The sequence below is a fragment of the Prunus mume genome, linkage group LG2 (genome assembly GCF_029339155.1).
Source record: "Prunus mume cultivar Tortuosa linkage group LG2, ASM2933915v1, whole genome shotgun sequence".
NCBI lineage: Eukaryota > Viridiplantae > Streptophyta > Magnoliopsida > Rosales > Rosaceae > Prunus > Prunus mume.
The window spans coordinates 13,558,704-13,583,037 of record NC_142699.1 but is presented as its reverse complement, the minus strand read 5'-3'; the positions used below and the strand labels follow the sequence as shown (position 1 = coordinate 13,583,037).

The 24,334-nt window shown below is 36.9% G+C and overlaps 4 protein-coding genes across 7 annotated transcripts; 1 reads left to right on the top strand and 3 right to left on the bottom strand.

Moving 5' to 3' along the window:
- Nucleotides 1-5,377: 5,377 nt before the first annotated feature.
- Nucleotides 5,378-7,597, top strand: LOC103320782 (seven transmembrane domain protein). Its single transcript, XM_008222504.3, has 7 exons — nucleotides 5,378-5,536; nucleotides 5,672-5,741; nucleotides 5,892-5,951; nucleotides 6,114-6,228; nucleotides 6,364-6,479; nucleotides 6,748-6,872; nucleotides 7,127-7,597. The coding sequence occupies exons 1-7, from the start codon at nucleotides 5,460-5,462 to the stop codon at nucleotides 7,248-7,250; spliced, it is 687 nt and encodes a 228-aa protein (XP_008220726.1). The 5' UTR covers nucleotides 5,378-5,459; the 3' UTR covers nucleotides 7,251-7,597.
- A 166-nt stretch (nucleotides 7,598-7,763) lies between these two features.
- LOC103320781 (B3 domain-containing protein REM5-like) lies at nucleotides 7,764-9,512 on the bottom strand. 2 transcript variants are annotated; one of them, XM_089045251.1, is made up of 4 exons: nucleotides 9,262-9,512; nucleotides 8,914-9,157; nucleotides 8,405-8,782; nucleotides 7,764-8,325 (listed from the first exon to the last, which is right to left on the bottom strand). In XM_089045251.1, exons 2-4 carry the CDS (start codon nucleotides 8,992-8,994, stop codon nucleotides 7,999-8,001), a joined length of 786 nt encoding a protein of 261 aa, XP_088901377.1. In that variant the 5' UTR covers nucleotides 8,995-9,157; nucleotides 9,262-9,512; the 3' UTR covers nucleotides 7,764-7,998. The 2 variants fall into 2 exon arrangements, with proteins under 2 accessions (XP_088901377.1, XP_016647391.2); XM_016791905.2 differs by having other exon boundaries at nucleotides 8,914-9,131.
- Nucleotides 9,513-15,012: 5,500 nt separating this feature from the next.
- On the bottom strand, nucleotides 15,013-18,757 carry LOC103320780 (B3 domain-containing protein Os01g0723500-like). The gene is made up of 6 exons (XM_008222502.2): nucleotides 18,392-18,757; nucleotides 17,532-17,997; nucleotides 17,175-17,368; nucleotides 15,989-16,484; nucleotides 15,615-15,778; nucleotides 15,013-15,497 (listed from the first exon to the last, which is right to left on the bottom strand). The coding sequence occupies exons 1-6, from the start codon at nucleotides 18,479-18,481 to the stop codon at nucleotides 15,204-15,206; spliced, it is 1,704 nt and encodes a 567-aa protein (XP_008220724.2). The 5' UTR covers nucleotides 18,482-18,757; the 3' UTR covers nucleotides 15,013-15,203.
- A 2,326-nt stretch (nucleotides 18,758-21,083) lies between these two features.
- LOC103320779 (putative B3 domain-containing protein REM15) lies at nucleotides 21,084-23,857 on the bottom strand. Of its 3 annotated transcripts, XM_089044731.1 has the most exons (5): nucleotides 23,684-23,857; nucleotides 23,519-23,583; nucleotides 22,826-23,087; nucleotides 22,660-22,742; nucleotides 21,084-21,692 (listed from the first exon to the last, which is right to left on the bottom strand). In XM_089044731.1, the coding sequence occupies exons 2-5, from the start codon at nucleotides 23,576-23,578 to the stop codon at nucleotides 21,411-21,413; spliced, it is 687 nt and encodes a 228-aa protein (XP_088900857.1). In that variant the 5' UTR covers nucleotides 23,579-23,583; nucleotides 23,684-23,857; the 3' UTR covers nucleotides 21,084-21,410. The 3 variants fall into 3 exon arrangements, with proteins under 3 accessions (XP_088900857.1, XP_008220723.2, XP_088900858.1); XM_008222501.2 differs by lacking the exon at nucleotides 23,684-23,857 and having other exon boundaries at nucleotides 21,178-21,692; nucleotides 23,519-23,673; XM_089044732.1 differs by lacking the exons at nucleotides 21,084-21,692; nucleotides 23,684-23,857 and adding an exon at nucleotides 21,939-22,115 and having other exon boundaries at nucleotides 23,519-23,673.
- Between the last annotated feature and the right edge of the window lie 477 nt (nucleotides 23,858-24,334).

The window sequence follows — 24,334 nt, the reverse complement described above, 5'->3', positions numbered from 1 at the left end:
AGCTAGAGAGAGAGGAAGTGTCAGAATGGCTGGGGTGTCCGGCGACACGAGGGTCGCAGAGCCACATGCAACTCTCTCTCTCCCCCTTACCATTCAAGTTTCTCAAACATTCTTCATCCCACGCGCTCTCATCCTTACTTTCCTCATAATACAGGACGATATTTTAAACTATTTTAATATATAAAAAATGTAATAGAATTTGAGTACAAGTACACGGTATATTTTCTTGATGAACTAACATAACTCATGTCTATGCGCTCTCCATCTTTTAATCTAATAAAAACGATGGTAAAGGAACAGTGCGTGGGAAAAGAGAGCGCGTTGGATGAAGTGGAAGCCGATGAAGTTTGGAAATTTGATCGGCTAGTATTTGTCCGATCCAGAGTCTTCGATCGTCCCCAATATTCCCTCTCCGTGTCCAAGTATTCCTTGGCCAAAACCCATCTGTCGAGCCCCACCCGCGCGTGCGTAGAAACCCACAAAACTGAATTAAATAAAATTAAAATGAAACTGAGTCTGAGGACTGAGGACTGAGGATTAGGACAAGTTAGGAGGAGGAGGAGGAGGGAGGGAGGACCATATTCCTCGGCGTCAACATGGGTTCCTGTCACGTGACATATGGACGTGACCTTGTCTAGGCAAGAGGCTCTTTCTTTGTTCTCTTGTATTGGTCTTTTTATGCTCCTCCTCTCACAAACTCAAACCCCCATGACTTTTCTCTCCTTTATAATTATATAATTATATGATTTGTTTAATAATGGGGTGATTACAGAAACAACAAGATGACTAGAAAACATTAATCATTTGTTAATAATTTTGGAAGCCATGGTCAGCGCCTGATGCGCTCTAGATTCTCCGGGAAATGCAAATTTTGCATTACTTTAATTATATTATAAATTACCATCCTTCCTCATCATATATTCTCTCCCTCAAATCCTCATCTTGTTGGATTTATTTGAATAATAATAATAATAATAATTAAGGTTGCATTGCATTGCATTGCAGCGGACTAAAATATCCGGTCAACATGTCTCTCTATGGCCTCTATTGCTTGGGGCCATATTCTCATATAATTATTCCGTGCGCTTGTCTCATCATACTCTATCTCTAACCCATTTGATTTATTTTTTTATTTTTTCTAATTAATTAATGCCTTTTCTGACAAGGACCCCATTTGGGTCCACGTTAAAAACAATTCACATCAGTTATATTTTCATTTTCATATGCCACCTACCTCAAAGAATATATAATATAAACCTTCCTCGACCAGATATATTGCATTTTGCATTAATGGGTTCCTAATTTCCAGTTGCTTCACACAAGTGACAGATAAACTATAAGCAATATTGCTTGCTAATTAATTACAGATGCGTTTAATTATTCTTGCATTTGGTTAATTCCAGGTTTAGTGCATCCCAAGTAAGAACTGACACGAGTTTAGTTTATAATTTACCAAGATTTATGCATGTGTCTCTTCAAATCTATATATATATATATACAGAGAGTTTTCATTGAATGATCCTCAAATAAGTTTTATTTGAGAGACACCTCAGGCCTCACTCCGGATTGTATTTCACTAATCCAAACATTCTATTTTGTACATACTCATTCAAAGATCATCTCTATAAAAAATTACTTGAATCCGATATCATTTGACCACTCATTTGAGTTATAGAAATTTTAGTACTTTTTCAAGATCGTGTTCATTGATTTTGTAAGACACGATGTCGAAACAGTTTCGATTTGTCTAATTTTTTGTAAGGATGATCTATGAATGAAGACTTTAAAAATAGATGGTTTGGATCATTGGGAAAAAAATTATAGGGTACCCTAAAGCGCCCTCAAATAAAATTATTCGAGAGATCTCTCAATAGATCACTGTATATATATATATATATATATATATTGCGTTTGTTTTACTGCTTAGATGCTTCTTCAAAATAAATCGTTAATGTTTTTCATCTTTTCACGTCCATAGCACGTGCAGTAGACCAATACTTTATGAATGACACCTAACTATCTAAACTAAATTGGAGTTTAATTTCATACTTAGGCAACAGATCCAAACTTAATAGGGTTATTAATGTGGCATTCTTTGACTGCAAGGCAAGAGCTAGCTAGAAAAATAGCTCCCCAGCCAAGTGGTTGTGGTTGTGGTTCTACTAGAAAGGAAAAAACATGAAACAGCTACCACTTATATTAATTATCAGTGATTTAATTACTGTCATTGCTATCATCTTCATCAGGATGAATCATTTCTATAATGAATGAATTAATGAAAAGAAGAATATTAGTTTGTTCATGGCGATTCGTGAGATTAGGATACAGCCATACAAGCATGTACATGTTGCTTTGAGATTTGAATAGCATCATCACCACCACCACCTTCCCCTTCGCTTCCTTTGAGTATCGATGAAACGACAAAAAGCAAAGGAAGGAATCACCGAAATCAACGCCGTTTAGGCTGACGTGGCCCATGACATTACATCATACCATCATATAAAGAATAAAACGAAGATGCCAACATCAACATGCATGCATATAATATAATATGTGTGTGTGAATACGGGTGCCCTAATTAATTCCACAACACATGCATCATGCATCGATCCATCGATCCATCGATCGTCTTGCGTGCGGGGCAGGGGCAGTGTGGATTGGATGGGTTTAGAATTAATTTCCCAATGCCTTTGTGCGATACAAGACATTTTTGGTTCTCAAGGTGAAGGGTATAAGATGCTCTACTTAAAAAGGAAAATCTGACGGCTGGGAATAGTAAGTAAGGATCATTCATCATTCATTCATTCATTCATCATTCATAATGAGATAATGAGTGGACAAACTAACAATAATGCATGCAGTCAAACACTGTTACACACACATAAAAAGGTTCATGCTTTGAAAACTATATTTGACTTATTCTTATCATTTTTGGTCCAACACCATCACCTCCATTTCCAGCTTCAAACAGAGGTGAAAGTGAACTCAATTTACCTAGAGCTAGAGAGAGAGAGAGAGAGAGAGAGAGAGAGAGAAACCAAAAAAAAACAAAAAAATAAGAAGAAAAGGAATGAGGTCAGAGCCTACGCAAAAACATTGAAACTTGAGGCCTCTCTCTCATCATTTAAAATTGGCGGGATAATACCTTCATCCTCGATGGTAGCTAAACCTCTTTAGTCAATCCATGCACACACACCATAAATAAGTAGAGGTCCATTGGGATGTCTATTTAAATTAGGTCTAATATCCTATTCTGTATATATCGTGTCCCGAGTGGTATGAATTTTTAATCAAGTCTACGTATTTAAAGCATTTTCATGCTCCATCATGTCGTGTTTTTAAATAACTCGTGTGTATTTTGGCATGACTTAATTACGAGCTCTAAACACTTTCTCTTCACTTAAAAGTTGTAATTTACTATAAGTTTGCGAAAATTAATATTCCAAAATTAGGGTTGCAATCATTTTCTCTTCCATTTCCCAAGTTGCGAGTCTGTGAGCCTGTGAGCCTGTGATTCTGCTGCAGCTGATGATGCTCTCGTTTTAGTCCCATTTTCAATTATGAATGGTTTGATGGCATCCCACTGAACTTTTATTTGTATATGGGAATCATAGGAAGGAAACCCATCCCAATCACTTATATCTTCATCACCACCTCTATATTTTCTCTTTTTGAATTAAATAAACTTGTTGTTTGCTTGGGAAAGTCCTTCGAGAATTCCCGTGACACTGTCTCTCTCTCTCTCTCTCTCTCTCTCTCATTTTCCCCATAGTTGTCCCGTAGTGGACCACACCACACCACACACAAAATTAAATTCGTACAATTTTATTTTATATTTGTTTTTGTTCCAACAATATAAAAGGACCCTCATATATTTCCTTGTTTTGACTCTTTCCCACACTGAGTCACTGACTGATGAATGGGAAATTAGGACGCCCCATTTATTCTGGCAAATGTCAAGCTTCTCATCAATGGCATATAGGAAAAGGCCCACGAACCTACAATGTCAACATCCACATTTCCTTTTCACAAGGGGAAGGGGATAACACTTGATCATATTCATCATGTTTGAGTTATTAATTAATTCTTAGTATTAGCAATTTAAATATTATAAATCACACACTGCATCTGCACTGATGATGACTAGAATAAATAATAGGGTATCATTCTTAATGTTTATTGGCTAACAGTGCTCTATCTACCCAGAAATGCCATATGAACAGTCAATGATTCCTACAATTAATGCCATAATAAATTAACATTTCACAATTAGAGACGAATAATAAAACCAAACATATGGTATATATATATTTTTCCTTTAAAAAGGGGGACAGCTGGTGGCAAGCCAGGGAATTTCACCCCGTCTCTGGCCCTCATCGCTTGATTCACTAACGGCATGAATCGAACCCAGATCTCCCGTTTACATAGGACTTGGGAAACGCCCTTACTACTAAGCCAACCTGTGATGGTTAAACATATGGTATATTTCACAGAGAAAACAAATACAAGCTTTCAAATAATACAAATTTATAAATAAATCCAATCTTAGACATGTATTTATAAATAAATAAAAAACTCAAACACTATTTAAACATAGAAACACACCCAAAATCAACAATTGTATATTTTTTGGGTGTGTTTATAAATGAGTTTTGAGTGTGTGTAATGATGAGTTTTGGGTGTGTTTATAAAGTGTTTTGGATGTTGGGTTTTTTTATAATTTCAGCCCCCATTTTTGGGTGTTTTAGTGAAACTCCCTTCAAATAACTAGTGTGGCCTGCAAGTACCTTTTTTTATTTTTATTTTTTATTTTTTCTTATGGAGGTAGCTTAGCTGCCATGGCATTAGACCTAGAGTTTTGTTTATAATGGTGGACCATGTGTTGGTTAGGGAGAAGTGGTGAACACTCGAGGCCTTGGCATATAAGACAGTGCTGGAATCTTTAATTTCTGGTAAAAAGATAAAACTCGATCTCAAATCAAATAGCCACGCCACTGGGAAATTTCTTGTGTTTGTCATTTTCGTCACAAAATAAAAATTGATAATTAAACTTTTGTTATTGATATTTGATAACGATATATTAAATTACTATTGGCTCTGACCAAACAAAAGAAGAAAAAGTAAGTGATTAAAAGTATTTATCTCTGTACCCGAGCTCCCGTGTTCGAATAATCTCCTCCAATATCACTTATATTTAAAAAAATATATAAAAAACCAAACCACCAACCATTAATTCTTGTATTTTTGTTTGTTTGGACCTCGGCCCATTTATAATAGCTAAGGCCACTACATAGGTCCGGTTTGTTGTGTTATTAGTAAACGAGGCCCATAAGAAGGAACAGGGCCAAGTTGAGTGAAGCCTAGATCCGAATAGATGGCTGATCTCAAGTCGTCACCCAACTCTAGTGGAGGTCGCAGTGTCCCAAGTCTGAGACGGAGAAAGAGAGAAAGGAGGAGAAATGACGGTGTTTCACTTCTTCAACTGTGCGATTCTGACGTTTGGCCCTCACGCCGTCTACTACTCCGCCACCCCCCTGTATGCCCCCTAACTCTTCTCTTTTACTTATTTCTATATCTATTTGGATCTTATGCTCTCATAAATCATATCCAATTCAGTTCATCTTCTTTTCCGAATCAAACCCTAACTCAATTACATGATTTAATTGTGCAGATCGGAGTACGATACACTTGGGACCTCTGTTAAAGCAGCTCTTGTTTATCTGGGAACAGCTTTAGTGAAGGTTCGTTAGTGTTCATGGTCAATAACAAAGGAGCTATACGTACAAAATCACGTTCTAGTAATTTTCATGTTGTGCCAATGGGGCAAAGCTTCCTAACACTTCCAGCAATGGCTGCTAATTGTTTTTCTTTGTTAAATCTATGTTCCGCAGCTCGTTTGTCTGGCCACTTTTCTGAAGGTATCCGACAATGAAAGCTTCGATCCATATCAGGTACTTGGGTCTTTGATTTTAGTTTAAATGTATATTTCCTTATAGAAATCTCCACATTTGGCTTGTTTCGAATTGAAAACATTTGCTTTTCTTTCTCTCGTGGATTGTAGTTTTGACTGTGAGTGTAACCAACAACTTATTAATGCATATCTTTGTATTCAGGAATTTTTGAAAGCTCTTATTGGTTTTATAGACGTTGCTGGCCTTTACTTTGCTCTGACTCAGTTGACCCACAGGAATATCTCTCAAAATCATAAATTCCAAGCAGTGGGACTTGGTGAGTAAAACATGATCAAGCCCACCAAAAAGGAAAACTATCAGTTTCACTTCCCTTGATTTCTAGTTTAATTTTGAACCTTTTACCATCGTAGTGTAGTGTATTTAATAGGACCCTCTTATTCACTGTTGGCAGGATGGGCTTTTGCTGATTCTGTTCTCCATAGATTGGCACCGCTGTGGGTGGGTGCTAGAGGACTAGAATTTACCTGGGATTACATTCTTCAAGGCCTTGAAGCAAATGCCAATCTGGTATACACTCGTTTCTTTCTTGTTTGTATTGTAGTCTTCTTAGCTGCCCTGTCAGCCTGCGTCCTCAGTCATAGGTTTGTGGATATAAATTGCTGAAATTTCCGTTCTGAGTCTGAAAGTTCATGTAATGAATTTGTGTTAATCATATCTCAGACGATGGATTTGTAAACTTGGCTAACATATTCTGCCTTTTTTTCTCTTTAATTTGGACTTTGGAGTAGATTTGCCTTTCTATGTTATTAAGTTTCAGCTCTCTCCCTTTATTCAGGTCTTGAGCATCTCCCTTGCTGCATTGGGCTCTTTGATGTGGCTGCGGAAAAACAAGCCTAAGACGCTGATTCCTATAATATACACCTGTGCAGGGATCGTGGCAACCATGCCATCTATCACAAGGTCTACTCCTTCCCTTAATTCTACCACTGCTCGAAAAATTCTGTGCTTTAGTCTATTGCTATGACACATGGATACTTGGGGTACTCATGCCTCTCTAAATTCTCTCTCCCAAAAACTTCTGATCCTATCTTTCCCTTTCATTTTCAAATTCTGACAATTAGTGCTGGTCTTGTTCATCAATTGTCAAATGTAACAACTAGAGTGCACTCTTTTTACTTTTCCCTTTCCGTCTAACTCATTTATTGTTTTTGCAGCTATCTGAGGCGAGGCCTGGGTTGGCACTTTCCAGAGGTTGTAGGGTTTCAACTCTTTACCTCTCTGGTCATGGCCTTCATCAGTTGGCAGCTCTTTGCCGCATGTCAGAGACCTTCTGCTTGAAGCAACCAATCATAAGCCCCAACACTGGACTATCAGTCAGCGAAGGTCTTGTGGATCAGAATATCCTCCATTCTCCTTCGTATGGTTACCATGTGGTTTCATTTTTTCAGATCATTGATATGTAGAGATTCTTTTTTATATCTAATTTTGATCAGCGGACCCTTACTCACATTGCAAACTGAGAGAGTATCCAGTATAACATCAAATCAGTTTCTATGGGTGAACTTATATGGAGTTTCAATGGAAGTTGAGATACGTAGGTTTATATCTCATATTTCAACTTTTGTGAATTTTGTAACACACATCTAAACGCGAATTTTATTTGTCTAATCTTGTTCTTAAGACTAGTATGACCTTGTTTTCTGTATTTGCAAGTTGAAATATGATCCCACAGATTGCTAATTGTTGTATGGTTGACCATTAGCAATGGCCCTGAAATTAGTTGCATGATAAATAATCTCCATCGTGCTCAGATTTCACGAAACTCATTTGTTTTATGTTCCCCCGAAAATATCTCCGTTTGACAGTTTGGAATAATATTATGAACTAGTCACAAATACAACCAAACTTAATAGAACAGCTAGATGAGTGGACAACAAAGATTCAGCAAGCATATTCGTTTAATCTGGTACTCTCATCACAGTGAGATTTCTCTGCAAAACGCTTCTCTTCGGAAAGAGAGGAACAATTCCGACTGCAACACTTAAAATAACTGGCTATAGGTGAAAACTTGCAGTTAACTAACTGGCTATGGGTTTTGACTGGAGTTCCGGGGCAGAACGCCTGAAAGAACCACCACAGAAGAGCTATTGCCTTCGCCTCTGCCTCTGAAAATATGTAGTAGTATCACACCTTGCTTCACAAACTCAAAAATGATGGTGTCCCCATGTGAAATCTGGTTTGCGTCTTGACACGTCCTCCATCCTCTTCTCATTTCCAAACGACCATCACAGGTGACATCAAGTTGAACAAGCCATGATCTCCCGGTTCGATCTTGAAGCATTAAAGTCTCTTTGATCAAAATGCCTTCAGAGCTCATGAGTCCTTCAGTTACGGCTATAGACTTTGGAATCAACTGAAAACAAAAACATGAACTGATCAGATGCTTAATCAGAAAAGGTCTTCATTTGTTTTTGGGTGACCAAAAGACTCACTAAACTACATAGATCACGGGGCTTCAAAGTTTTTGTAAAACACGCATTCTCCGATTTGAACAAGATGGGCCCTCCAGTGGATGTTTCTGCCAAATGATCACTTGCAAGCCTCTTGGCTGCTGCTTTTACATCCTTCTCGCAACAAGTTTTGTCATAGATGGTGACATCAAACTCTGAGCCACCATCATAATCGAAGATCAGAAAGTCCTCAGATTCTATAAAATGATCCTTCACAAAACCAGGCCAACCCTTATGGAAGAACAAGCCATCCCGTCTCTGTTCCAGTTCCACGGCCCAACATTTTCCAGTAGGGCCTCTCATGGTACATTTTCCAAGTCTTCGTCCACTGAAGTTCTTGATAAATGCAGGTGGTATACGCTGCAAAAGTTTATAGCTTTTAGAAAAAAGCCAAAAAGAAAGAAAGAAAAAAAAGCTTGTACATTTTCAGGCTATGCAATTAACACAAGGGCGTTCACAAAAGGAAACCAGAAAAGAGGTGAAGATGTTACCAGATGCTGAGAGAAGTCATCACCAACAAGGAACACTCTAAAGGATGGCCTTTCTAGTGGACACTTTAGCTTCTTATCCATTTGAAATCTGAAATGTATTATGAGTAATCTCTCATAGATCGGTGCCCACCAGACCCGCCCGAGTTCAACGAGTGACTGTTCAGCTCCAGGAGACGATGTTGAAGGACCCAAATTCCCCTTCAAATGGCTCACAACCTCTAAAAGCCAAAAAAGGTCTCACTTCCTGCAATAATCAACATCAAAACGAACACTACGGCTCCGTTTGGATAATCTAAAATACATTGAAGTTTCAAACTTGCAATCGCACTAAGGGCAGTGACTAATTACCTGATGGCGTTGATCGGCGGCTCGTTCTCTGTGGTTGAGAGGCTGAGGTTTCTTCTCCTTCCGCTTTCGCTTTCTGGAATTTGAAGAAACCATAGCCTCTTGACCGGCGTGTTTGGAGTCGAGACATGACAATTGAGTTCATACGACATTCCAATTGAGTTGACTGATAGAACAAGACACAGAAAATTCATCAGTTTTTTGCCATTATCATAAGGTGTTTTTGTTTTATCCTTTGGGCATCTCTTGGCTCTTCCGTAACACTAGGATGCAAATACTAAATGTGACAAATGTACTTGTAAGCGACAACACAAACATAAAAGAGAGTTTAGTTTAGTTAATCCGGATTCTCTGCTTTGATTTTCTCTGTCATGATCTACTTGACTTTTGTGTTTCACACGTCATCTCATTAAAATTTAATCTAAAAGATTTAAAATTTGACACATCATCTTTAAAACAAAAACCAATTTACTACTATTTAAAAAACAAACAAAAATACCCTAACCCAACTAACGACCTCTGCAAGCTTTCCTTCCCCAAAACCTCAGTAATCTCTTCTCTTTCCTTTCTACAAGATTAAAAAAATATATCTTCCCATATCCATTGTTTGAAGATGGTGGTTCCAAAAAAAAAAAAAAGTAATCCCTTTTTGTTTTCCTAGATAAAAGAAAAATCATGTTTCAATATTTGGATTCCGGGTGTGTTTGACGACATGCTTTTCTCTTATTTTTTGTCCCAGCTACATGCTCTTATTTATTGGTCCCTTCTACATGCTCTTCTATGTTTTTTTGGTTTTCTTCCTATCTCTGCAAGACTGCAACAATTCAAAACTTCCCCTTTCTCACCGAAACTAGTTGGGTTTCTGTCTGGCTTTGAATTGGATTTCAATGTTTTGGTATCATCAGGAGAAACAAAGCCAAAAAAAAGTCTAAAAGATCAAAGCCAACAGGGTGTAGGGGGCACAGTAAAGAAAAAAAAGACTCAGAATTACACCAAACAAACCAACAAAAGAAGTACAAAAAGTTGTCTTTAATCAAACCAATACAAAATAAGAAAATTGCATTTTCTCCCATAAAAAAAAGAGTAATGCTAGGCTTACCACATTTTTCATACCACAATTGTACCACCTCTCTAATAGAGGTGGAGCCCACCAATACAATGGGGCCCACCTCTATTAGAGAGGTGGTACAATTGTGGTATGAAAAATGTGGTAAACCTAGCATTTTCCTAAAAAAAAATTGTGCAATTGGGTGGAAAAGCTGCAGAGAAAGAAAGAAGAGAAAAACAGTTGAAAAGGAGGGACGTTGAAGGGAAAGAGAGATAGAAAAAAAAATTGCAGGAGTCAAGTTTTTTTATAGTTCAATTAGGGTTTTTTTTTGGGGGGTTTTTAATTAGTAGTAAATTGGATTTTTATTTTAGAGATGATATGTCAAACTTTAAATCCTATAGATTAAATTTGAATGATGTGTCATATGGAGGTGAAAAGTCAAGCATATTATGACAAAGAAAATCAAAGCAGAGGATCCGAATATGATGACAACACAAACATTTACTAAACTAGATGTGACAAATGTACTTGTAAATGACAACACAAAAATAAAAGAGAGTTTAGTTTAGTTAATGCTAACAATCTTCTCTCTAACCTTCTCTTTTGGGGGAATAAACCCCAACAAACAACTACAAATTAGCAAGAGAAATTTGACGAGAACGAGAGACCCCTAAGAGGTCATCTACCAAAGCATCATTAGCCCACACAAGAGCATTATCAAAATATCAAATGCCTAAGTCCAGGTTGTAGCTAGACCTAAAGGTGTTTGGGCCAAAAGCAAAAACACACAGGCCCACTTCTTAGAAAGCCCGTAGAGCAAAGGACCTGTGCTTCAAAAATCAAACAGGAAAAGAACCCAGCCCACGTTTTTTCAAAAGGATGGCAAAAATGTAAAAATACACAAAAGAGGGGCAAAATTCGTTCTAAACAAATCAAAGAGAGAAGAAATCGGGCTGGGCCTAGATCATTACCATTTCTCAAAAAGAGCCCAAAAGAAACAAAATTCTGGAAGGAGATACTTTTAGAAGAACCTCACGTGAAGTTCTTTTCTCAGACTTTGAAAAGTCAAATAAATCAACTGCCACAGAGTTGATAAAAGGAAGGGTCAGTAGCTGGCAAAAACTAGGAAGGGACATCTCTGAAATTCGGAAAGATCAAATCCCCTTACATATTAATATATTTCAGAGATATTTCTTCTATAAGTGATTCTCCCGAGAGATAAGCAGACTACAAGCTCGAAAAGAGATAGGCAGGAAAGCAGGGATTTTGTTCAAAGAAATCAAAACTAGCCATCACAGTCTATAAACTCTCACAGGGGGCAGCTAGAATTAAGGAAAAATATTGGGTTTTCTTTCAAAAGAAACAGGGAAGTGATCTTAAGAACTGACGGTTGAGTGCCAGAATTGAATTATTGTATTTCTTGTATCTTTTGAAAGATTTGCCGCCCATTATTAAAAAGAATTACTACCCCACTCCAGATAACATTTCTTATAAATACAAGAATGAGTGAACATGGCAAAGGACAATCAATCCAACACTCAAGTCATCAATCAAACAAACAACTCAAAATCAACCAGAAGCTCACTTGAATTTCAAGTGAAAACCAACTTTAGATCAAAATTCCCAAGGTTCAGACTTAGAAAATAAGTCATTCAAAACGAGATTTCTCTCGTTACAAATTTGGTTCAGCAAAAAACCAAGACAGGTAGAGCTTTAGCTTTTCCCAAACATGAAAACCTCAACAAATTTTACAAAGGCAGCTCTAACCCATCAAGTCTCGAGAACACCACTTACGCCTAACAGATCAAGAAGCCGCAGCTCGCCACTGTAAGCCTCACAAAAGCTTGAAGTGTATTAAAGCTCGCCAAAATTAACCTTTGGTATCGATCTACACTGAAGCTTAGCAATTGGTTGTTAATGATCCATCCAACCGGATCGTAACCTCATATCCAGGCAAAAATGGAGTTCCAATTGTCCTTTCATCTTTCTAGCTTAGATATTTATGTTTATAGTTTTGTAAAAGGCAATTCTGCCTAAGACAGCTTAAATTCCATCAACCATTCTGGCTAGAACAACCTCTTTATACTGAGATAAATTGTTAAAGTCCTCACCAGTCTGAGGCAAGAAAAGAACTTACTTGGAAGATATTCCTCCCCCAAATTCACAATCGCTTGTTTATGGAAATCAGTAACTTGGGGCGCAAGTTATCTATTCTAAAATAAGTCATCTAGAATCTTCATTGCTAGCAGTGGCATGCTCATACACCAAAGAAATCTGACTTGTTGACCACTCAATGATTTTCAAGGCAGTGGGGAACTTTGCCTTTTCACCACATGAGTAATCACAAAACGGGTGAACAAAGGCAGTCAGCAAGGCAATTTTTTTCCTTATATATATATATATATATATGATGTAACTGATAATTCTCAAATTGCCTTAGAAAAGTGCAGCAAACCAACAAGTGGGTGAAATCGAGAGACATCAGTTTGTTGGATAAGTTGTACACCAAGAGTTGAGTCTATTTCAATGATGAGCTTATTAATACCTTTATCCAAAGCCATTTTAAGACCAAAAAATAAGCCTCATAGTTCAGCTTCAATTATTTGGCCATTTCCCAAGTTCACCTCAAACCCCTTAATCCATTCTCCAGCACAACCACGAAGAATACCACCAGCACAAATATTGTCATAGGCAAGTTTGCAAGAACCATCCATATTCAGTTTAACCACTCTAGTATTAGAAAACTTCCAAGCCAAGACAATATGTATTTTCACCCCAGCTATATTACCACCACATGGAACCTTACTCCATTCAGAGATAGTATGCTTTCAACTTTTTAGATCATTGATACGTAAAGATTATTTTTTAGGGTTTTTATCACAGATGGTCCTTGATGTTTGCCAAATTATCACCTTTGGTCCGTTATGTTTTTTCTAACATTATTAGTCCTTTATGTTACGAGTCCAATTTTCATGTTACCAAATCCCATGTGCCTCATTGTTTCCTCCTTATATTTTTGACACATGTTCCATGACTTAACAAAAACTTAACACTGTTTATTTCAACATAATAAAATTTATTTATTATTTAAAACAAAAAAAACAAAAAAAAAACCCATTTCCTCGCCTCATCTATTTCGTTCAGCAAAAAGGGAGCCTTGTCTTTATTCTTTCTCCTCCAAACCCCAAGTTCATCAGATCTGCCATAGGTTTGTTTATGCCTCCATAGGATGATGGGACACATTATTTATATCTAATCTCCACCACCAAGCCTATTCATCAGACCTGCCACCTCACCATGTCTATTTTCTTCAAGAAACCCTCAAACCCACATAGAGAAAGTGTTTTAGAAGAAATTGAAAAAAAGATTTGACCCAAAGAAACATCACTCGAGCACTACAAAGACCAAAAATTGATCAATCAGAAAAACCCACAAGTGAAAGCTTGGAAATTTCATTTAGGGTTTAACAATATTAAAGACCACACCAAAATCCACATGCACACTAGCACTTGTTGGGTTATTGTTTGCCGCTCATGGTGAATATCTTGAATGGATGCAATATTGGCCAAGCTTGAGAGAGAATTTTGGCTTTGAATAATTGAGTTTTTTTAATCAATATAAAAACTTTTTCTTTATATTTGGCCACAACTCTAAGAATTAAATGAAAATTAGATAAGAAAAGTACTAAGGCAAGGAACGACAATGAGATGCACAAAATATAAGGAGAATGGTTGTGGTACTGGAGATGGATGACATGATTTGGGCTGACATGGAGGCGGTGGTGGTGAATGAAAGAGATGAGGAGGAACTTCGTCTGCTGTTTTAATGAGGGGTGCTATTAAAAGAAGAAACCATTTGTTGTAAACTTTTTAAGAAGTTGATTATGCTTAAAAGTAATTAAGGACTAATCAGGACCACTGATTCGCGTTTTAATCAACAAACAATACAACTAATATCCACGGTTATCTAAAGTAAAAATAAAAAATCCCACTATTCTGCATGTCAATTGCATTGAGATAATAGGCCATAAAGAAAAGAGCAAAATCCCATTATCGGTCCAAAATTCTCCCTCCGATAATATTACAAGAAGAAAAGATACCCACGAGTCATGACCCAGAAAATATGCGCAAACTTTTATCTTTAATGCAGCAAAACAAAAAACAAAGAGAGTTAAAAATAATAATTGCACTTCCTCCCATAGTGTCATGGCAAATGGCAACGGCAAACAAGGACAGACACTATGCACATAAATAGTGACTATCTTACCCCTTTTTATTTTGCATTTCCACTCATTAAGTAAAGGCAAACACTTTCACATGAGATATGATGAAAGGAATTTGTATGGAGTTTTGATGTGAAAAGTGAAGAAAATGGCTAAGTATTTTTATATAAGAAATTCTGAATTTTTCGGTATCTTTTATAATATTTTTGGATATTTAAATTGATCGCCAAACCTAGCAACAGCCCAGACAAGTCTTGTCTTTGGACTTGCCCAGGTTGATGGAGCCCGCTTCTTGCCCGGGCTAGCCTTCACCATTGGACTTCGTTTTTTGGGGGCTGGGGGGCCTTCTTCCCGTGCTGGCCTGCTCAGGTGGAAGTGCTCTAATATATAAAAAATAAATAAATAATAAATAATAAAAAAAGGAGAGGCCCACCACTTACAGAATAAAGGGGATTTTGTAAGCAACAGATGCAAATACTAGATGTGACAAATGCACTTGTAGATAACACCAACATAAAGAGAGTTTAGTTAGCAGTCAACATTATATGCAGGATAAGATTAGAGAATCACAAAATGGCAATTGGCATAGCTCAGCACAAAACATGTATTCAGAGGGATAGTTGAGCTTGATCAAGTGTCACAGTGAAGGTACATTGCCGGTAGATTACACAACAGCTACACTGCATTAGATGTTGCTTCTCCATCCTGATGGTCAAACCCCTTTTTACCAATACCAGAAATGTGCACTTGCATTTCACGCTTACCAACAAGCTCAAAAATGCAAATATCTCCGATGTTGACATCATTTCCGCGTACAAATGCCATCCATCCTCCACAAAATGTATGCACCACTCGCCCTTTTGAGTCTGGGACAGAATTCACAGTCCAACATTCCCCTTTTGAATTTCGAAGAACAATCTCTGTTTTATAGTTGGGGAGGTGTTCTGTGGAAAACTGGTATGGGATTTTCTGCACAACAATAACCAAGTTATAAATACAAACCAGTGCCAGAAACAATCTTCAGAAGATTAATATGAACATGTTTATTCACAGTAACACACAGTAACACATATCTACAAGACTCACCAATGTATATGAACCGCAGATGTTGAACTTCTTCATGATTTTCACAAAACTCGGGAAACAAGAAGTGAACGATCGAGCCGCTCTTTCTTCATCAAGTGTTAACCTCATTCTCAAACTGCTTCCAGGGTTTAGTTCATCTTCAACAATTTTTTTCCTGTGATTGACTGTCCATTTTATGGTTAAAAACCCAATTTAAATAATATAATCATCATGAGTTTCTTAAACGTATGGAAAATCTAAATACAAGAGCCCGAATTTATAGATAAAAGTATAGCATGCAAATCTAGATGACCTTCAAGCTCATTTCAACATGGATGGCACTCATGACCCCGTCTTCGCAAGAAATTGCTATGAGGATTTAGGTGAAACCTTACCCAACTTTTTATTGGCAGCTTTTGACTGAGAGAGTGAAACTTTAGTAAGAGACTTTGATGTGCTACCATATTTCCTTGCGTCATTAGTGAAAGCAGCTTCTTGAAACTTCTTTGGTGCTATTTTATCAGCTTTCTCTATCTTTCTTATGCTCTTTGAATGGACTTTAGGAGAGTTCCCCGTCATTATCTTTGACAAACTTTTGAACGTTTTAATTGAAGGGAGAGCCAGCTCAGCACTTAACCAACTAGATGTTTCTCCACTTTGAACGTGGACACGGAATTCACACTCACGCACAAGTTCAAAAATGCAGATATCTCCAAGCTTTATGTCATTGTAACGGACAAAAGCCATCCATCCTCCACAGAGAGTATGACTTGTATGCACTCTCGTACTTGGCACAGAATTGACGGTCCAACTTTCTCCTTTCCAATTATGAAGGACAAGCTTTACTTTGCAGTTGGGTAGATGTGCCACCGAAAATTTACATGGGATGTTCTGCAAACCATAAAGCAGTTTGTAAAAGAAAATTTGCGCTCACCCAGGCCAACAATCGCATTCACGAACACACCCACAGTTTCATATCTATGAGCATATATGTATAAGTGTATGTTTTACTAATTTAACTAGTGAAATTGTGGAAGAGAGCAACAAGTTCGGGACAGTAAGTTCATGTCAAGAAAATGAGAAGAACACAACACTATGAAACATCTATCCCGAAAATACCATATACACTTCTGTGTGAAGGAGAAAAAGTTGAGTACTGTGAACATTGTCCAAACCCCAAATATGAACAAAGAACTGAGGAATCATAGTCACATATCTGGAGCTTTATGGTTCAAGATTTACGAGGAAACCCTTTTAAGTAATTCCACAGGGAAGCAGCAACATTGAAGATGATAGCAGCCCACAAAACAATCTGTTTTTCTACTTATAATTTTATTGGTGATGAAAAGCAAGATGATACATGGTTTTGAATTGTGGACAAACCATGATGGAAACAGTAGATCACTTTTCTGGATGCATATGCAGATAACTCAAGCAAGAGAATACTACATATTTAACACTAAGTATCAATATACTGGCTTCTCAACAAAGTTCACTGATGCAAAACCTATGCCTAACATAAATAAATAAAGCATTACAGTACAAAAAGAAAAAAGAACAAAACCAGAGGGAAGAACCCACCAGAGTATATGAACCACTGATGTTGAAACTTTTCATGATTCTCACAAAATAAGGGTTAGAGGAGCTAAATGATTGAGCTATTTCATGCGCCGACGACATCTGCACACAAACTCTACCATTCACATTTAATCCATCTCCTTTTCCGCACGTATTTTGGATGGATGCATTAGCTTTACAAAGAACAATATCCAAACCTGCAACAAAGAATAAATCAATAATTGCATCTGTATGTATTCAATCTTGTTTGCACAGACATAGATAAACTCAGTATTTCATGGATTATTTTTTTCTGGTGACTAGAAGTTGCCTTTCAATGGGAACACTGGAAAGAACCAATAGATCAGTTGGTTTCCTCACCAGGCTTTTCAGCTCGCTTAATTTCCTTGGAACAAGTTGCTTCTTCACACATTACACCCTCATGTCCGCATCCTTCCTCACTGCTGGAATCTCTCATTTTCTTTGCCACACCATCAACCAGTTTGCCAGATGATGCAGCCTCCTCCCTGCCCCTTTTCCGTCCCATATATTTTTCAAAGTTGCTAGAGTCTTGGCCACATTCAGAATGAAATGCGGCTTCTTTCTCACACGCACTTTGATCAAAAATCAGCACAGTGAAACACAACTCACCATCATATCTGAAAATCAAGAAGTCACCACATTCCACAAAATGATCTCTCACAAATGCTGGCCACCCATGATGAAAGAACAAGTCCCCATTTTTTTGAATCAAGTCAACATTCCATGCATTCCCGCTAGGACCAAACAAAGAAACTAACCCAGATGTTCTACCTTCCATGTGTATCATAAATCTTTCTGGTATTTTCTGCAACATAATATCGCAATTGTGTCACCATCCAAAAAATGCAACAGACATTGAGCTTAGCCAACCAATACTTTAACTTAGGTAGACTGAAGCTAGAAAGATAAATTAATAACACTTTCCATGATATGCCATTGAAGTCTCTCTTTGAGCAGTAACAGAGTAACATTCATGTGTGATAAAGAATGCATAATTTCTGTGGAAGATACTAAGACCAACATCCAATAAGCAATTTCACTGTTTTTAAATGTACACCGGAAATCCAAAGCCTCACTATTGAAAAATTAATTAGCAAATTTATGCAAGAACCCTAATTCCCAAAGGAACATAAAAACAAAATGACCCATAGTTACACATAGAATAATGGAAAAAAGAAGAGTAAGGAGGAAAAAAGTACCAGTCTTTCTGAGCTCAAATCAGCAGAATAAAACGCAAAGAAGTGAGGCCTTCTCGCATTCGACGTCTCCTTCTGAGCTTCTTCTGCCATTGGAGATAGCTTGCAAGTTTCTAACTCGAAATAGAAAATTCAGCCAATTTTCCCAGCAACCAAACAGGGACAAACATTGTCCTTCAGAATTACATGGGAGCAAGCATGATTAAATTAACCAAGCAAGAAAAGAAAGAGCCACACTAGATGCTTAGTTAGTGATCATATGACAAAACCATGGCCTTTCTTTCTTTTATTTATTTTTTTATTTCTCAGGGAAAATTAGAGAGACGAGATTAAAAGCCAGCCACTTTCTCTCACTTACTCCGAGACTTTGATTTGGAGCGAGATTTTTACACGTACTAGAGCCCGTTGGGCTCGTTCCGTGCTTTCACGCCGCCTAATGGCGCGTGACTACTTAAGTCTCTGACTGACAATGCCACTTGCTATATCAGAAAGATCTGGTATTTTACGCTTACATGTTTTACGTTGCAATCGTCAAATTTCAGCTAAAATAAATGCGCCACGTCATATAGGGAGGTGGTTTTGGTCTTTCTATGCTATATAATCCTTGTGGGTGACAAGGTATAAGAGAACCGGAACGATGGTTAGCTTTGCTCTTAACCCATAATTAACCCCGTATTTGTGAAATTATTATCAAGGCCGTAGGCAATGACGGATTTAGAATTTTTTTTAAAAAGAGGCTATATTCGAATGAGGATTTAAATATTTTTTTTAACTATAATGGTATAATATTAAAACATATAGTCTATATATTATATCATCAACCCTAAACCCTAAAGTAATATGAATAAAATGCATATAACATCATCAATTAATTTAACAAAAAATATTATCAATTAATCTGCGGTGGAATTTGGGATAACAAGGGAGTTTCACTAAAACACCCAAAATGGAGGTTGAAATTATAAAAAAATCCAACACCCAAAACACTTTATAAACACACCCAAACCCCATTCAAAACCTATTTATAAACACACCCAAAAAGTTGACTTTGGGGTTGATTTTGGGTGTGTTTCTATATTTAAATAGTGCTTGAGTTTTTTTATAAATACATGTCTAGAATTGGGTTTATTTATAAATTGCCTCAACGCTGGCTGCTGCAAGAGCCTCAACGCAAGGAGGCTGCTGCAAGCCCTAACAAAAATTATTATCAATTAACAAAAAGAGATAATTATAAAAAATAAACCTTGTGATTGGAATTTGGGACTGCTGGCTGCTGCAAGAGTCTCGGCTCAAGGAGGCTTCTTTAATTCAATTCATATTGCAATTTGGACTCCGCTTTGTATTTAATGACAGTAGGTTCTACGGTGGAGGTAAGGAGTTTCACATAGGCATTTCAGCTAGCATTTAGTGGGTACTTTCATGGCAGATCAGAGGGGCAAATACTGCAACCTCAAAAGTATTTTTCGGCAAGAGGAAATGCAAGTACACCTCTTTACATCTCTATGGGTCCACCAGTGACCATAAAATTCAGTCGAAACATAAGTGAAAAAGCATCAACTTAATATCAAATACAAATAATTTGATTTCAATTCACCAAACTTATTTAAACGAGTGAGACTCAACTTTGAAATTTTGGCTAATCAGATATGATCATGCATACAAACCAAGGTCTAAAACATCGGGAGTTTCGAAAATATCGGTGGTCCAAAAACACGGATATATCGATGGAAATATCGAGAAAATATCGATATCGATAAAAATTGAATAAAAATCACGGAAATTATGAGAAAAACTTGGAAATTTTTATTGAAACTTTAGAGGATGTTTACTTAGTCAATTATCTATTATTTTATCACAAAAAATTGGAAGAAAATGCATGGCATGGTGGGTTTGAGTGATTTAAGTTGATTATGTAGCGATCTGACAAACACTGTGACTTTAGAAAATATGTAGTAATTAATGAAAGAAAATTAAACACACCATAATTTTTTAGTTATAATAATGTACTTCAATATATTACACTTGATACATATGATAAAATATATGAGCTTAACCGAAAAAACAAAGATAAAATGTATGAGTAACTTAGTACCACATAGAAAGAATTCCTATTAAAATTCAAATTTAGTATCACATATAATGAACAATATTAAAACTCAAAGTGAATAATAATAAAACTCCATAATATATAATAACAACAAAACACTACTCCATTATAAAATAATAAATAACATTAAATATATGCTTAAATTTATTCTTAGAGAATTTTTTTAATATGGAAATTTATCTTGCAGACAATTTTTAAAGACCTTATAAATATTACAAGTTGATGGTATGTACACAAACTCAGCCGCAACTGAGTTGGAGAAGAAGCTGGCTTTGATGAGAAGGGGAAAGGGTTCGAATCCCTCTGCGCGCAAGGTGAGGCTTTTCAACATTTTTCTGTCTTTTTCGGTTTCATATTGCGATATTTGATAATATCGCGATATATTGACCATTTCATATTGAATTTGAACGAAAATATCGGTCCCGATATTTCGGCGATATTATCGAGGATATTATCGATAAATTGACGAAATATAAATGGAATGTTGCGAAAATATCAGGGCCCAAAAAAAACGAATCGGCGATAATATCGAAATTTAAGTCTATGATACAAACACAAGTGAAAAAACTGATACTGTTAATCTTATGATTTTCGACCAAAAGAAAAAGTGGCTTATCATAAATGATTAATTAAAGATATCAAAGTGTTTTAATTAGCACTCAACCGTTAACAGAAATTCAAATAAAACTGCGAAGGAAATATTACAATTTCAAAAGTAGGCATAAAGGAGGTTTCATCCATCAGAGTTACACTCTTCTGGCTAGATAGCAACAGCAGAAGAATTACAGCATGAGCTAGATAGATAACCTCGTCACAGAATCAACAAACCCATCAAACATGATAGCAGCAACTTAGGTGCTTGATGATATTGTTCAAAATCCGAAGGACATCAACAAATTTTACAATGGACTAGGATCAACCGCGGGTTATCTGGACATCCATGACACGTGCTGATTTTGAACCTGACTTAGATGATACCGGTTTCAGGTTGAATGTGCAGACATCTCCATTTTTGAGCTTGTTGGCTTCATAAAACTTGTACCATCCATTTGTTCTGATAGCTATACGATGACTGCCCCTGGATATGCTTTCCCACCTACTTAAGATCAGTGGCCATGATCTTCCAGACGGGTCTTTGAGAATTATTCTGGATGTGGCCACAATGCCATTTGATCTTGCAAATCGCGCAGGAATAGTCTGTCATAAATCAACCACCAGATTTAGAGAAAATCCAAAAAAGAAAAAGAAATTTCATCATGCTAGTTGTAAGGATCGCAACTCAACCATGAACAAATAATAACGTCAGAATATAGTCTTATGAGGATCCACATCAGAATGATCCGACTTCAGAATGATCCACATTATTGAAGAAGATTACTCGATTTATGTTAACTGGAACAGCCAGCATATACATGTATTGGAAAATGTTTTATCATCTCTGACTTCCCTTTTAACTAAGTTGATAAGAATAAATAAATGACACAGTGAACATATAAAAGTAGCTCCAGTCAGCTTCACATCAATAAAGATGGCTTTGGAATATTATTTGATGGGCAGAGATTATTGAACAATCTTGAAATGAATCTTGTTCTAATTACGGGTTTGTACAAGTTGGATGATCTGCATGCACAGATTACGGAAGCATTTCAGAATGAGATTATTCAATATATAAATAAACAATTATTGTTACTATCAGTGTTAATGAAAACTTAACGACAACGCTAGAGAGAGCATCAAACGAATCACAATCAAATAATATTACAACTTTAAATCCCATAAAAAGGAACAGAGCATCAAGCATGGCTCCAACTGACCAAATGCAAGTCAAGGAAAGAAAAAAAGGGGTGGGGAGGAGTCCTTTAGGGATCTACATAATTAGTAAGCTGTAAAATATATTTTCAGGAGAAAAAGAAGGATGGCCTGCTCTTATTATACACAAACTAAAGTTTCCCTCCTTTTGTCCAACACTACTCTCTAAAGCTTAAATATTAAATCTTTTTTAATTATGCAACAAATAATATGTTCTCTTGCAGGCAACAAATAATGTTTTGTATATACTTTGGCAGATCTCCTTTGAAGTGGAATCATGAAATTGTATCTTCAATAATGTGCAAATAATAACATGACACACTTCATACAGCTAAAGAGAAGTTAGAAAACTTACCAGGTAAGCCTTATGAGGATCCCCATGGGATTTTTTCATCGTGCACGCGAACGAAGTCCTTGAGGTTGAGGATGCAGTTGCTTCTGAAAATAGTCCAAGGAACAACCCACCATTAGATGCAACGCAACATGGGAAATGCAGAGAAAGGATGTAAATTTTGACCCACCTTTGGAATCATACACTTTCTCACTACCAAGTGCCTCATAGGCAACCACATTGAAGGCCCTTTTGCCGTTGTGTTTAAATATCAAAATTTCTCCTAGTTTCAGGCCATGATGGTTCACAAATTCTTCCCAACCTTCTTCAAAAGACAGCACCCCATCAACAGTCCTGCCAACTCTAACATGCCAGGATCCCAAGCAGCTTTTAATAACTGCTTTATCCAGTTTATTTTCACTCAGAGAACTACAAAACGCTACTGGAAGTGACTGTTCATAAGTAGAACAAAAATATTAGGTCACAGTTCCTAATCCTTCAATTTATGAAAAATATAAACAACTTATAGTTATGTTAAAATGGATGGGCCTTCTCTAATAAGATGAAGACTAAATAAAAATGTGCAGAGACAAAGAGGATGATAGAAACTTGAATGTCGGCTGGGCTAATGCTATACCTAGGCAAATATATTTTCCCCCAAACCCAGACAAATTAAATAATTTTTGCTCTAGTAACCTGGTTGTACTCGCATACATATACATGAGAAATATATATATATATATATATATGGTGTAAAAAGTTGAAGCATCAGCACTGGTACTCTAATGGCCTCCCACAGCTAGCTAGCTAGCATCAAAATCTACACAACCAGATATATATATATATATATATTATACAGAGAGCGAAGAGAAGAGAATCATACAAGTCTTGTGTTGAACCCAGGAGCCAAAAACTTAAAAAACTTGGAGCATTTCACAGCCATGAATCCTGATGACATGAGTGAACAAGAAAAAGAAAAGTAAAGACAGAGATGAAGAACTGATAATTTCTATGGGCTTACAAATCAAAATATGGGGTTTGGCCTTACCAGCTGAATACAAGGTATAAACATAGCCTCAAAGGGCCAATCTCTGCTCTCCAACGTAGCATTGGCTTACAGAGAAGTGACGGAAGCACCATTGATGGCGTTGGCCGGAGCTTGTACTTTGAGTACAGAGCGCAGGACATAAGGGTCGGAAAAGCCTGAAGCTTCTGCCTCTGTGCTACTAACGCCGGAATGGCAAATTGTAAAGAAGCCAGCAAAATGGGCCCGCTAATTTAATTCACTGATTACCAAATGAAGAAAGAGGCCCATTACTCCCATTAACACTCAAAGATAAAGCCTTGCACAAAGCTGGGCCCAATTGCACCCCTTTCGGCTGTTGACTTGTACTGTTTCAGGTGTATTTAAAAGGGTTTTACTTTTGAACAGGTTACTGGTACAAAATATATGGTGTATCAGAAAGATCCTGCCTTGGAGATTTGGTAATAAGTTTCTGCTTTCTTGGCATTGATTGTATTTTTGAATTTTTGAGTGCGTTTGGTGTGATGTGAAAATCACATGCACTGGAAAACACTGCACGAAACAAAATCCATGCGAAAACGACCTTGCTACTCATGAATTATTTGAATGTTTTTAGCTTATGGGTTATGACCATGTCGTCCTATGTTAATGGCATTTTCCTTTCAAGCTTTTTTG

What these genes read in the sequence shown, in the direction of transcription:
- LOC103320780 (XM_008222502.2), bottom strand. Translation starts at nt 18,481, where the DNA reads ATGGCAGAAGAAGCTCAGAAGGAGACGTCGAATGCGAGAAGGCCTCAC. An exon ending in TCAGTGGTTCATATACTCTG is followed by an intron (nt 16,485 to 17,174) that starts GTGGGTTCTTCC and finishes TATGGTTTGCAG; the next exon opens with AACATCCCATGTAAATTTTC. An exon ending in AGCTGCCAATAAAAAGTTGG is followed by an intron (nt 15,779 to 15,988) that starts GTAAGGTTTCAC and finishes TAAAATGGACAG; the next exon opens with TCAATCACAGGAAAAAAATT.
- LOC103320781 (XM_016791905.2), bottom strand. Translation starts at nt 9,403, where the DNA reads ATGAACTCAATTGTCATGTCTCGACTCCAAACACGCCGGTCAAGAGGC. An exon ending in CCGCCGATCAACGCCATCAG is followed by an intron (nt 9,132 to 9,261) that starts GTAATTAGTCAC and finishes TTTGGCTTTTAG; the next exon opens with AGGTTGTGAGCCATTTGAAG. An exon ending in CCCGTGATCTATGTAGTTTA is followed by an intron (nt 8,326 to 8,404) that starts GTGAGTCTTTTG and finishes TTTTGTTTTCAG; the next exon opens with TTGATTCCAAAGTCTATAGC.
- LOC103320779 (XM_008222501.2), bottom strand. Translation starts at nt 23,593, where the DNA reads ATGTCATCAGGATTCATGGCTGTGAAATGCTCCAAGTTTTTTAAGTTT. An exon ending in CTGGGTTCAACACAAGACTT is followed by an intron (nt 23,088 to 23,518) that starts GTATGATTCTCT and finishes ACTTATGAACAG; the next exon opens with TCACTTCCAGTAGCGTTTTG. An exon ending in ATCCTCATAAGGCTTACCTG is followed by an intron (nt 21,693 to 22,659) that starts GTAAGTTTTCTA and finishes GATTTATGACAG; the next exon opens with ACTATTCCTGCGCGATTTGC.
- LOC103320782 (XM_008222504.3), top strand. Translation starts at nt 5,460, where the DNA reads ATGACGGTGTTTCACTTCTTCAACTGTGCGATTCTGACGTTTGGCCCT. An exon ending in TGGGAACAGCTTTAGTGAAG is followed by an intron (nt 5,742 to 5,891) that starts GTTCGTTAGTGT and finishes TATGTTCCGCAG; the next exon opens with CTCGTTTGTCTGGCCACTTT. An exon ending in AAAGCTTCGATCCATATCAG is followed by an intron (nt 5,952 to 6,113) that starts GTACTTGGGTCT and finishes CTTTGTATTCAG; the next exon opens with GAATTTTTGAAAGCTCTTAT.